Source organism: Trachurus japonicus, chromosome 12, assembly GCF_045865225.1.
Source record: "Trachurus japonicus isolate A0001 chromosome 12, Traja_1.0".
NCBI lineage: Eukaryota > Metazoa > Chordata > Actinopteri > Carangiformes > Carangidae > Trachurus > Trachurus japonicus.
The window spans coordinates 18,475,695-18,489,509 of NC_140918.1; the positions used below are offsets into that span (position 1 = coordinate 18,475,695).

Consider the following 13,815-nt stretch of genomic DNA (forward strand, 5'->3'; position numbering starts at 1 on the left):
TTGGGTAGCCACATTCATAAAACATAAAGTTCAATATTTCATAAAGTGTGTAATATATGAAAAAAGTAAATACAACCAATAATATAATTAACAATGTGAAGTTTGAATGGAGTTTCAATAGCCTATGTGTGTTGAATCAAAATGGGAACCTGAAAAGAACATAGACTACTAGTTGCTTTTTCAGCAATACACGCCCACTTAATAAGAAAACACTGACTGGATGGGTTACAGACTGCCTCATGGCACCTGAATGCCAGGAACCCAAAGATCTACAGGTTCATTGTGTTTTGGAGAGTGCCCCCTGCCCTGCCCCTTTATGGCTTACTTTTTTGTGTTGGTATTTCAGAAGCAGAATCTGAATACTTCATCTACAACTGCATGTTTTCTTCTCACACATGTAGATGCACGCTCACTGACCTTATCAAACATGGAATCCACATAGTGCGCCTCATCAAACAGATTCAAAAGCATTTCACTCATCAAAACACACTCTCCTTATAAATAATTAAATAGGCTACCCTCCACATCAAATTGCATGCAAGGCCAGGCAAAACAAACACTTTTTTTTTAGAGGGAGAGGGGAACACTGTCCTTGTAGGGAGGAAGGATGGAGGCTTATTGTGGCTGGAACATGCTGGCTATCCTTAAGAGCTCTGGATAAATACTGGCTGTGAAGCTGAGGAGGCTGTCACCTCAGCACTTATCTGATCATGGATCTTCATGCTCATCTCGCACTCTTACACACACACACACACACACACACACACACACACACACACACACCACAAAGACACACACGACCTTTGTCTGGACCTGAGACCCTTCAGATGCATATTTCCTATCAGAAAATAAATATTCAAAAATATTAGATGAAAATTGATGACTAAATAACTTGTACACATATTCAAGATGGCAATTTCAGGCAAAATAGACACATAATAAGCAATCTCTCTCGGACACAAACACACATACACAACAGTCCATAGTAATTTCTCCACCCGTTCTTTTATCTCTAGCTATCGCTGCATCTGGCCTCTGCTGTGGGAGTGACAGTTCTCCTCAGATCTCCTCCAGCCTGAGAGCAGATAACAGCCTGTCTGAGTGCTACTTGTTACAGGATGAAGCCACCCTCATCACACACACATGCAATCCCCCTTTCCATAAATCTATCTATGGTCTAATCTACTCTATTTCTGTAGGCACCACTCCCCTTCTAAGTACCTCCAGTTCACTCTCCACTGATGAATAGCAATCAAGTGCCGCTTGTAGGTGAAAATGTCACACAAACTGATATTTACATTTCAGTCATTATCCCAACCCTCATGGCAGACTCATGCGATCCTATTCTGTTGCACTTTGAGGTTATAGAGGTGGTTCTCCTCAGCAGCGTGTGCATCCTCTCTTCACCATCGCTCATCATGGCAAAGCTATTGTGTTCATTTTTTTTTGTACACAAGAGATGCCTGTTGCATGACCCAGGTTTCAGGATGGCAAAAAGAAACTGACTCCCTGCTGTGTTTCAGTGTCTTTGAGACTGACATTTAGAAAAGTGCTGTAGTTAAGTTACCTTGAATTGTTCAGCTGCATTTCATTTTTATTTTAGTAATAATTTCTCTCCAGTTCCAAAACGTAAAAAAAATAAATAAAAAAAATAAATCTCTGGCCTTTAATCTTGCAGTTTTGGCATCTTTTAAACCCTGTCAGTTGCCATATTCTTGGCAATTCAATTATCAAAATGCTGATTTTTGTTGAAGCTTTAATTCCTCTGCACAATCTGTTTACAGTATTTGGTTTGCCCTCTTTAGGGCAGCACTGCGCTGGTGAAGTATGTGTGCCAGTGTGGATACAACTCCTTCCCCTCATGATCCTTCATCCAGGTAATTGCAGCAAATATTTGAGTTTTAAACCCCTGCCGTACAAAACTGGGCAGGTAACATTACCATCAAAGCTGTGGTAGACCTCAGGGAAAACTGTGCGGATCAACTTGTTTACCAATAGGGAATTCAGTTGCACCTTTACGAGTGTGTCAGGGAAGAAATTACACCTTCAGGCAACATCTAGTGTAAATACAGGTTTATTAGGGATGAAAATGTTCCATGACAAACAAAAGATCGGAAAAAAACACATTCACAGTACATTTCATCATTTTATCTCCTTAACTCGCTGCATTGAAACGTTGTACAACTTCACAAACCCATTGTTGCTCTGCACAAAAATGTTGCCTCTTTACAAAAATACTCCTTAAGAAGACGAAGAAAAGGTACAGGGGGACATACTGGTAAATTCATCGAGATTTTCCATCTCTTAATTTGATCGTTACCTCAAATATGGCGACAAGCCTACAAATATAAAGCCGACTCAATTTAATAGTTTCTGAAGACTACGGTTGCGTGTGTTAATTGAAATGTAAGAACAATAATCCCTCGTGAGCACTAATGACTTCTGCAGCTCTACACTAGCATAACATACAGTAAACTCGCCAGCAGCAAACTGAGGTCTGATGGTTTTACAAATGCAATGTGAACACAAAACAGAAGGCAGTTGGTCAGTTTTAAGATGTAAGGCGTATGGATGGAACATGACTGGTCCGTTAAATATATTGTGGTGGATTCAGTAAAAGGTGGTTGGTCTGATGATGAAGGTCCTGTGGAAAAGCTATTGGTCATTTTATGGAGAGGTAGGATAGTTGTCATGGTCAACGTATCAGGTCCCAGGGCGATAAACTTCTTACAGTACTTGTAGAAATGTTAAATGTGACAAATGCTGCTGACATGTCACCTCTTGGGCTGTTATTCTTCATACCATGTACCACATTCTTACTTAATCATCGTGACCACAAAAACTCATGTCGACGGACTACAGTTCTGGTGTTTTTAGTTTGGTTGACTCAGCTGAATAAGGGCAACTCAGCTGGTTCTGCAGCAGCCAAACTGTCTATATATGTGCTGTAGAACTGATCCAGGTTGAGGGAATAAATGGAAGGTTTGGCACAAGGGGATGTTTATGGCAAAATTTCAATTAAGAAATCCTCACTCAATAATGAATGGTTCTCGTGTTCTGAAATGTGCTGGCAAAATATAATTAAAAAACTGCATCGTTGTTTTTAGACTCTTCATACAGCTGTCAGGTTAACATCTGGCCCTACTTTACAAACAGTGATCCTTCATTTCCCTCTAGAGCAATAATGAGGACACATATTGGAGTGGATGAGCCACATTCACTTATACAAAAAAGAAAAGAAAAAAAGAAACCCTTCTTGACCGCAAAACGCCAATGGCTAGCATCACGTGTACTGTAATACCTGAACCACACAAGAAGACGGGACACACGTGGGTCAAAAACATCATCAAATCCATCCAGCTATCAGAGATGTTGAAGTGTTTGTACAGAATAAGACTGGTCATCACTTATAGTAGATGACCAGTGCATCTGTTGCATCAAACATGAAGGCCAGATCCATTTTATTTATTGCAAAAACTGCTTATAAATGTTTGAATGGATTTGTTTTGATCAGTTTTGGATCCGTGTGTGATTGCTGAACTAGTGGAGGCCACAAAACACACTCAAGTAAAAAGAAAAAAAGCAAATACCGTGGCAAATAGCGGGATTTATCTGACTGGTTAAGGCTTCTAAAATGTCATCACATAGTCGTCGTCAGGGTTGATGATAATTATTAGACCGAATACAAAAATCTCCCAATACAGTATAAAACTCGGACTGAAAGAACTTTACAAAAATGTTTCACTATTCTGCTTTTTTTCTTTCACTTGTACAGAAAAAGAGGGTATCAAGGGGAAAACACACGGTGTCTGACAATAGTATTTCAGCAAATAGATCTATATAAAAGGGAACATTGATCACTTTACTAGAACAAAAGGTTGAGGAGACTCCTTACAGTGTGGAAGAACGTTAGTGCCTCTCAAAATGATAGTTCACCTTAATGTCTGCTTGTATTCCTCATTCATTCCAATTCATTAAATTTTCCTTGAATGACTATATCCTAAAAATATCTTAAGGACGAACTTTAACATATCTAACATCTTAATGCATCTATGTTTCTGATTGTTGTTTTATATTAAACATATAGGTGTCTAAGAATAAGACGACGCTATACTGGGTGTTCCAGAGATCACACAAAGCACATGTTGGCGTTCCCTTCCTTTCATATGTCCAGATAAAAGAAATGTCAAGTAGAGGAAAGATCTCTATTTAAGTACATTATCACAGCGGGAGCACTATACAAAAAAACTACAACACCTGCATTGCTTGGCTCCTACTTTTGTTGATTATTGTTTTTTGTTTTTTTTTACAACAGACATTTTCTTTTATTTACAGATCAAAGGAAGGGATTGCCAATTATTTATATCTTACCGATCATCTTTGCTGACTTGAGGGACAAAGACGATCTTAATGCTGAAACTATTTTGGAAAAACCTCGCCTCATTGTCTTCTACCTCATTCACTCCTGCTCTTTGTGAGGCACTGTTTCTGTCGCCTCACTAGTTCTGGGACTCGCGGACCTTGGCTTGCAGGGCATCACAAGTCTTCTTGGCGTCGCCTAGCAACATGGCGGTGTTGGGCTTGTAGAAGATGGGGTTGTCGACAGCGGCGTATCCCACGCCCAGGGAACGTTTCATCACAACCACCTAAAATGGAGAAGGAGCGGGGCACACACAGACACACACTCATTAGCTCCTGGATGGACGGTTACAGACGACGGCACTGAGGCAGAAGCTTTCAAAAACTATTTTGGGGAGACGCAAATTCTAACTTAACTATCCCAACTTCTCAGACAGAAGTTTTCCCTTATCCCTGCCATTATCTCTTCCTCTATGACTTCAATGTCTGTTGACCTTGGATGTAGAATAGATAGAGTGAATAGATTTTTTCCTCTAAGCTGGGATGTGTGACATCTAAAAAAGCCATTTTTGTAAGCGGGCCTGAATTCCACCTCGGCTCAGATCTCACTGCTGCAGCGTTTACATATTTAACAGACCTGTTTTCATTTAAACCACTGAGTGTCAGTTTGATATCTAATTACATGAAATGCCTTTGTAGTCTGCTGTTGACATTTAATTCAATATAGATATCCTTTACTTGCACTTGATTTATCAAGCATTGAAAACTAGCAAATGTTAAAGTAGCTTATGTTGGTGTGTGTGCTCGCATGACACCTGCATGCATCACTGGGCATTTATTAATGACCACTTAAAAGCATTTGTGATTCTTTGTAAATCCAAATTGAGCGTCTCTGTGTGTATCAATCTGTGCACCTGATCCTGTGTCTCTGTAGCCGCGTGTGTGTGTGTTGAGGTAGAATGTCTCCTTTGATTTCCCCAGGGGGAAACTTGTGTGGAAACTCTTGGGAGCGTTGTATAAATCCCAGATCTCGGATCAGTGCCAGTGGGATACTCTGAATGTCGTCATTCCACAGCGACACAGGCACCACTAATGGGATCAGGATGGGACTGCACCTGGAACTGTACGGATCTGTGTCTGTGTGTGCGTGTGTTTCTTTAGGTTTGTGTGTGTCTTCAAAAGGAGGCCCCTCTATGGGTGTGGACTGCAACATTCAGCCGTGGCGATAAAAAACAGTCCGGTCATGGTAAAAACTTCCATTCCTCTTCATATTTTTGGGGCTTCGGGACAAACTCATTCATCACACATTCATGTCCCAGATGTCTCACCTGCTTGGACTTCCAGACCTCCAGCACGGGCATACCAGCAATGATAGAGTTGGGGTCTTCCTGGGCAGCTGAGTTCACTGTGTCATTGGCACCAATCACCAGGACCAGGTCAGTGTCTGATTGGACAGGCAACACGTTAAAATTAAAGCAGATAACAGCGGCACGGCCGTTTCGGCTAATGCTGTGTTCAAGGCAGGCTTTTGAAACCGTAAGTTACAGCTTCAAGTCACAACTACGACTTGGTAGCGTTCCAGGTAACCCGTAGCTCGTGTTTTTACCGTCCTGTTGTCTGTGAAAGTTCCCTATAACGGCCACTCGTAACTTCCGACCCGTGAACTCGTACCAGATCGAACTGGTATGACTTCACAGGAAGGAAAAACACAAAGTACGAGTTTCCTTGAACGCACCATGAGTTAGCAGCCCCCGCCCTTGTCAGGCATCAATTGGTCCTCGTGCTACGTCACCACATTCACGCGCATCCCTTGGCTGCACACACAGCCCTTCATGCCGTTCTCTCCCCTCATTGGATAACACTTGTATCCCACAAGGAAAATTTTCTCCTCGGGTTACAGCAGAGCAGAGTGACGGAGAGACTCGTGTTTAGGCTGAAATACTTCATGTAAGTGATTGCTGACGGAAAATAGGACTATTTAGGACTTATATTAACAAAAACATTCCACTGATATCTGCTTTAACTTTATTGCCATCATTTCACACCACACTTCCAGTCTTTTCGGCATTGGACTCCTTATTTCTAAAATGCAATACTCTGCTGTGTTTCAGATAACATTTGTTTTTCTCAAAAACACATGTCTCCCTTTATCCTAAAGCTCAATTATGTCACAGTGTAGCAAAAATGTCACAGCTCATTTCATCAAACATGTGTTGTGTCCTAAATGAACAGCGCTAATAATCATTTGAGTCTTTTTAGTTGTGGAAGATTGTGCATCCTGTTTTTGGAGGATTGTGGATGTGTGAGGATATGAGGCTCATTTAGTCAGTGATGGTGCATGATGGGATCAATATTGTGGGGAAAGTCCTGCAAAACAGTTTGTGTTTTTTTTAGGGTTAGACACAAATGTGAATGGTAGAAAATCCAATATGATGAAAAATAGCGTGACCATGTGCAACAGATTTGGCTTTCCCTGGAAAAACTAATTACCGTATGTTTCCATGTTACTGGCAAAAACAGTTGTTACTGTGAACCTGTCGGCTTCATGAAGAGTGGGTGAGATCTCAAACTAAATGTGAAGCTCTTATGTCTTCGCATAAAGACGGTCAGCCTCTGTCCAAAATGACATTCCTTATAATTACAAACTGCTTCAATTGTGAGCTCTGTAAAAAAGCTGCAGCAAAATCAAACATACTGAGTCACGATAAGTTTTAGTGAAGGTTCGTAGGCAGATGAGAGGAGATCAGCCTTACCAGGGAAGTCCTCGTTGATCTCCTCCATTTCCAGGACAATATCGTATGGGACACCAGCTTCAGCCAGCAGCACGTTGAGCTGCCCTGGCATACGGCCAGCCACCGGGTGAATACCAAACCTGAGGGAACAAAAGGCTCATTTTCAACGAAAACTTGGACACAATCGCTCATCTACAGGCTGGGTTATTAGCCATCGTTAACTTTACCTGACCTCCTACTAGGGAGAAAAAGGGAGAGAGACAATGTCTGAGGTGCTTAGGGAGAGATGAAGATGAATGGCGTCGGTTGGGGGATGAGACAATAAGATGGAGCTTTCAGACAAGTGGAGCTGAGAGAAGTTTGTGATTATAGTCTGGTTACACACAGGCTTCCCCACTGCACTCTTCCACCATCTATTACTCTCTGTGCATGTGTGTGACTGGGTATACACAGCTCTCAAACTCAATTAGCCATGTCATGTAATCAGGGTAGGAAATTAACACCAGCCACTGAATTCTAGTGGCTGGCTCTCTCTTTAGCCACTCCGCCATGTGAGCGACCACCATTTGAAGATTTATTTTCTATTTGTTGGGTCGAGTTTAGGCGGACACAGAGTGCAGATGGCCTGTCAGCTCTGGGTTCTATTAGCGACTGTGGCTGCCGATTGAAAAAGTCAGTTTCTGCCCTTCATGTTATTCCGTGCAGTCTGCGAGCGGGAGGATGCAGAAAGTGTGTTGTGCTTCCAAACTTCTTACTCTTGATATATTGCAGTGTCTGAGGGGGAGGTGGAAGAGGAGGAGGAGGAGGAGGAGGAGGAGGAGGAGGAGGAGGAGGAGGAGGAGGAATGAAATGGCAAGAAGCACACAAAGACCAAGAGGGAAGAGAAAAGGTGTAAGAGTACAGAAGATGAATCAGAAAACGGTAAACAGAAGAAATGCATTTGAATTAGAAAGCAGAACAGAGCAAGAAATCAGGGTGAAGGCGGTTTTTCTCTTTTTCACTGACCACCCACTTTCCTCTAATCAAGTACAAATGCTCTAAGTAGCAGCAGCTGCAACAGCCAGGATCAAACGACTGAGGCAGGACAATTACACAGGCTTCCGCTGTACCTTTCCTCTCGTCTCTTTCACGTTTCCTTTTTCCCATGCTTTCTTTGCACACAGTTCCCCTCCTATCTTTCCTATATCATCTTCTCGTCATCCAGGCCAAAACCTCTTCTTTCCCTCATGGTACTGCTTACATCTATGCCCTTGATCTACATGTACATCCATCTATACTGGCTACATCTGTCCATCTGTGCATACAATTTTCATAACTCTGATGGCTAGTTTTCTTTTTGATCAAACAGATCCACATGCACAACATGTAAATTCTCCTCTTTACCTGACTGTCTTGCCGGCATCATGAAGCATCTTCACCAACTCAGCGATGGGGTACTGGGCCTTTGCAGCGCAGAGTCCATAACCTAAAAGAGATTTTTTTAAAAAGAAGGGGAAAAAAAGAGGTAAGAATGAGCTGCTTTCACAACCTCGGAGAAGCAGACAACACAACTTATGGCACAACGTGTTTGTCAAAGACAAAAAACCCCTTGTATCAGTGCGGAAGTCTCAACAGCTTGTCCAGCACAAGACGTTCTGAGACAAGTCTTGACCTCATGGTGAACTGTCCAAGACGCTGTGACAGTTTTCAAACATGTTTGATTTTCCTGTATCCAAAAACAAGATGTGTTTGAAGTTGGACCACCATAGAGACGAGTCTGATGCAGGAGATGATTATCCAATGAGAGTGCAACAGGAAACTGGGGACAGGGAAGGAGGAGGCGACAGTCACACACACACGCACAGTCGACTACACTATTGTCAGATATTGCTTTCATTTGCTCTCTCTCTCTCTCTCTAGAGCACCTCCTCTGAGAGCAGCTGCGTATTTTGTGAATGCCCCACGTAAACATGACGACAGTGCAGCAGTGTGAGACTTAAACTTAGCAGTTCTGAATTGTTTGACTCCTACGTTGATAATCATGGGAGAAATGTGTAAGTATCGCTAACAGCTGGTTTGGAGGTTCGACAAATAAAGACAAACTGTGTCAAAATCCTGAAAGTGGACAGAAATTGTGGGCAACTTTAATGTGGGTTGATGATTACTTCCTGAATGTCGTGAGAGTGGCGGAAGATGGCATGTGTCTGATCAGAAATACCACTTATTAATATCAAACACGTGTGATCCACAAATAATTTAATTTAAAAAAAGCAAAGAAAAAGGGAAAAAACAATAAACAAAAAACAAAAGTCTGTTACTTCAATGGTGCTGCTCTGTGCTGAGGTGGAGTGTGAGTGTGAGACATAAAGGTGAGCAGTGTGTGAGTGGGTCAACAGCTTCTAAAAGCCTCAGAAGAAGAAACTGTTAAATAATGTCTCTAATCATTTGTAAGGTCTTTTCTTTTCCACTGTTGATTATTTAGTCTTAGATAGGCGTCAATGAATTCTATGTGTTTTTTTCCCTTGAGTTGTCCCTTTATTCTCAGGTTTAATAATGCTGGTGTGTGGTACTTGATTTTTATCACACCGTCACACATGCACAAACACACGTCAAACGGTCCAGTGGTGTTTACTAGCCTTGTCACAACAACCAGTCAGAAACTGTCTTGTTACAACACACAAATCAAAATGACAACATTTTAATTCAGCAGAGTGAAAAAAAACCTAACTCTAGGAGAAACATGGTTTGACTGTCTGCAGTACAGATTTAATGGTTTTCACTTTTTTTCTCCCTCCACTACATTTAGATCACATGTAGTCTTTGGTTCCTTGTGCTTCCAATATTCTCTCTGGAGTTTCTCCTATAAGAAAAACAAGTGGACCCAGACCATGGAGAGATGGGCCAGACGAAGCCAGGAAAACACTTATGTTTATCAGGCAGAGTCTTAACCGTTTCCACAGATGTCAATCAGGCAAAGTGACTGTGACGGCTCCAATTAGGGAGAATGGTCAAAATGGAAACAAGGCGACTGAGTGAGAGTCGGCGCTGTGCAACAACAGCAAAATGTACTTACACACTTTATTAACTCAAACTGGCAAAGAAACATTCAAAGTTTAGACACTTTGTGATGCCTAGACTTTAATTATAAAATTACTCACATTTTTTCCCCCTCTTCTAATATTAGCTCTGATTTGTTTACCCTGATCCTTTTCTTTCATCTTTTAAAGAAATGTATAGCACTTTCATCAGCCCACTCCTCTTGGTGTGGTATAGATTCTAGACCTTTTTAAGAAAAAGGCAACAAAAAAAAAGCACATCTTTTTTTATTTCCACTGGTTCATTTCTCCCACTCTTTTCCAAGTTGGCCAATTTTTGGTTTTAGCTGTCAGACATATTCCTCTTTGTCTCTACCTTGGCTGTTGCTCCATTATTCTTATTCTTTATTTTACTTAGGTTTCTCTCCACCTCTCAACCATGAGAGCATTTAAATTTAGCACTTCTTGTAAACTGAATTGTATACAGGCACTCAGCGCTGTGACTGGAATCACCAATTTGCAGGCTGGATGCCTTTAGTCTGTGTTTACATGTACCCACGCGAGTAAAACAACACTTTGAAACCGTGACTGGCTCACGACAGTCTGTGTGAGATGACTGAACTGTCACTGGGCCACACAATGATGGTTTTAAGACAGCTGCTCGTAACGGTCCAAGTGGGAGGTTCAGACACGTCAGACAGACACGAGTCATATATTGGAAACATGTGAAATGAAGAAAACTCAGTGTAGCTGGAACAAAGGTTGGACCCCTCGCTCTAACCCCAAAAAAGGAACTTTGAGGCAATTCTGAACGTAGCATTTGAATTGTCAACAAAAACCCAACATACCCTCACATCCCATCGAATTTTCCCTTGACCTCGCGTATATACACTGCACTGTAGAATGTCTATTTACCATGGACTGACGACCACACAGAAACCTGAGTGTGTGTGTGTGTGCCTTGCGCGTTAGTGTGTGTGTAGTCGTTCTACCATGACTTGTCAATTAGCCTAGCAAAATGGTGATGTAACACGGGTCAAGTAAAGGTTAAATAAACAGAACACACACTTTGCAAATGCTGAAAAAAAAAAGTGACTGGCAAAGTCAAAGTACCATGTTTTTCCACTCACATACAAGACCTCTGAATAGTGTGCAACGGTGTGTGTGTGTGTGTTCTTGCTTTTGTGCATGTCTTACCTGGAGTGATGATTATGTTCTGGGCCTCTTTAATCATGTCGACGGTCTGATCCACGTTAACCTCGGTGTGTGTGCCTGTGATCTCCATGGGCTTTCCCGTGCCAGTGGAGGACGTGCCGTAGCCTCCCAGGATCACATTAGCCAGAGAACGATTCATGGCCTGAGAAAGGGGGGGGGAGCAAATATTTTTGTGTTTCCTGCTTTATGATTACCTTAACCTTTGCTTACACTTTGCTGATTGTTTACAGCAAATTGTGGCAAACTGGGGAAATCTCCTCCACAAAACACTTGAGATTTTACTGAAATAGAGGGACTACACTTTCTACCAATAATGATAAACTTAGAGTCCCTCCTGGTGGACAGGAGGGGAACAACCACTTTGTGCTCATCGACAGTCACGCATCAAGTGCTTCATTTTACTCTCAGACAGGGATGCTGGAACATTTCAGTGGGTTTACTTTCTTTAAAAATCAAGACTGTGCTCCACTCACCACACACATGATGTATGACAAAATGGCTCCAGATGACCCGATGAGAGCTCCGACGATGGTCAGCAGGTTGTTATTGAGCAAGAAGCCCTCGGCGCACAGGGCCCAGCCTGAGTAACTGTTCAGCACGGTGATTACCACTGGCATGTCAGCGCCTCCGATGGCTGCTGTCAAAGTAACACCCTGAAGGAGTGAAGAGAGAAACAGGAGCTGAGTTTCATCCACTGCTGCAGTCAGATTAGCTGTTTAACTCAGTGATTAGAGCAGATGTAGGGAACAGCTGGAATGAAAGAAGAGAAATGATCCTCCTCCCTCCATCACCACCACAGTTGAAGCAGCCAGGGAACAGCTTTCTAGTTTCACATATTTCCCCATCAAATTCATATTGTTGTGATTTTTTTGGTTTGCAGAGTTGCACGTTGCTATATTGTTCTAAATGATAGAGAGAAGTATATGGCACATTACACACTGATTGCAGATCAGACACAGCTACTTTAAAGTAATTCATATACTGAAATAACTGAAATGATATCCATCCAACCTCTGGGGACACTCTGATCATTTTTTTCCTGGGACGAAGTCCAGCTGCTGATTTTCCCAGCAACACATACATACGCAGAAGAGTAGAAATGCTGAAGCGGCAGCACGGCAATGTGTATATATTTTTTTCTTTTTATGGTAATTACATTAGTCTGTGATCTCTGCTTTTGGCTGCTCTGCCTGGATTCACTTGATTAGAATCTGTTTTCAGGAACTGTAAAGCTCAAGAAGGACCATAGTCCCTATGCAGACTGATTAACCATAATTCAACCCAATCGCTTTCCTTTCTTCTGATAAAAACACACAGTAAAAACTAATGATGACCCCCCCTGTGAGATTTAATGTTTTTAAAGCTACATAAAAATGCTTTTCTACTGTTGTAAGTCCCAATAACCCACCCTTCTAAAGCATTTTTGCACTCATGCAAGAGACTGAGTGTTAACTACAGCTAAGGAGAAAACATCTACATTGTGCCGTTGACCTTCGTCATCTTTGTCTCTGACAAATTCTGTGGCACGTTTACAAAAGTTAAGCATGATTTAACAATGGCGGAGCCCAATATAATGAGTCGAATACAAGCAGGAACCTGGCAGATGTACAAAGTCAAGCCTGCTTACCTCTATGGCAGCCAGACTCTTTCCAGCTCTCTGCTCAACAACTCTGAATGAATTTCTGGGCAGCTACTGTTTCCTGTACAAGACGCCTCTTATTTGACATTTTTGTTCACTAAATCCCTTCTGTTGTCTCTTTTCTCACATATTACATCCTAGTCTGTCTCCAGCATTAAATTCTTCTGACTCTTTTATGCCTTTTCCCTTTCCTGATATTTATTAAATGTCTTTTACCAACATTCTTACATGTTCAGTCTGTCAGCATGTAAGGAAAACCCAATCTGATTTTTCTCTTCAGCGGGCGCGCAGAGTGCAAAAACAGACTTGGGAACTATGAAAACACATGGCCTACCATGACGGCCGAGAGAGCGGAGACGGAGCCGAGACAGGTGATGCCTGTGGTGTAGCTGGGATCCAGCATGTAGGGAACCATCCCACCGACACATGCTGCCATAAGGCTGGCGTTCAGAGCATGACGACCAGGGAGCATCAAGGGAGCACTGTTCAGCATACCTGCACAGAGACAAAGAGGATGACGGTAAGACGAGGGGGAACGGGGGCTTGGAATAAAATAAAAAAAACATCACGAAAAACTGCAAATAAACACATTCATTTATCATTCATCTGTGAGCGTCTCATAGACATGGTGAAATCAAAGCGGAAGATTTCATGTAGCATTTATCATTAGAGCCTTTCCTTCAGCAGCCACCACTTGAGACTTGTCATTAACCGAAAGTCATGCTCATGCATAATTTGTCATTATGAAACACTTGCAGCCAACATGGAAATTACTGTGTGGCTGCCAGGACTGGTGCCAGCGCATGAACCTGATGAACTCATTTTCTTTTCCATTTGCTGCAGGCGACAGCGGGGA

At 42.1% G+C, this 13,815-nt stretch overlaps 1 protein-coding gene across 1 annotated transcript in view; it reads right to left on the bottom strand.

Annotated features, from left to right (window-relative positions):
• Nucleotides 1-2,056: 2,056 nt before the first annotated feature.
• The window catches only part of nnt (nicotinamide nucleotide transhydrogenase), a 33,087-nt gene continuing 21,328 nt past the window's right edge, over nucleotides 2,057-13,815 (bottom strand). The window contains exons 16-22 of the mRNA XM_085793698.1: nucleotides 13,294-13,454; nucleotides 11,794-11,973; nucleotides 11,303-11,462; nucleotides 8,475-8,556; nucleotides 7,113-7,231; nucleotides 5,688-5,803; nucleotides 2,057-4,646 (exon numbers count right to left, since the gene is read on the bottom strand). Coding sequence (XP_085649824.1) covers nucleotides 4,500-4,646; nucleotides 5,688-5,803; nucleotides 7,113-7,231; nucleotides 8,475-8,556; nucleotides 11,303-11,462; nucleotides 11,794-11,973; nucleotides 13,294-13,454 — 965 coding nt within the window. The 3' untranslated portion in view covers nucleotides 2,057-4,499. The remainder of the gene's footprint in view (nucleotides 4,647-5,687; nucleotides 5,804-7,112; nucleotides 7,232-8,474; nucleotides 8,557-11,302; nucleotides 11,463-11,793; nucleotides 11,974-13,293; nucleotides 13,455-13,815) is intronic.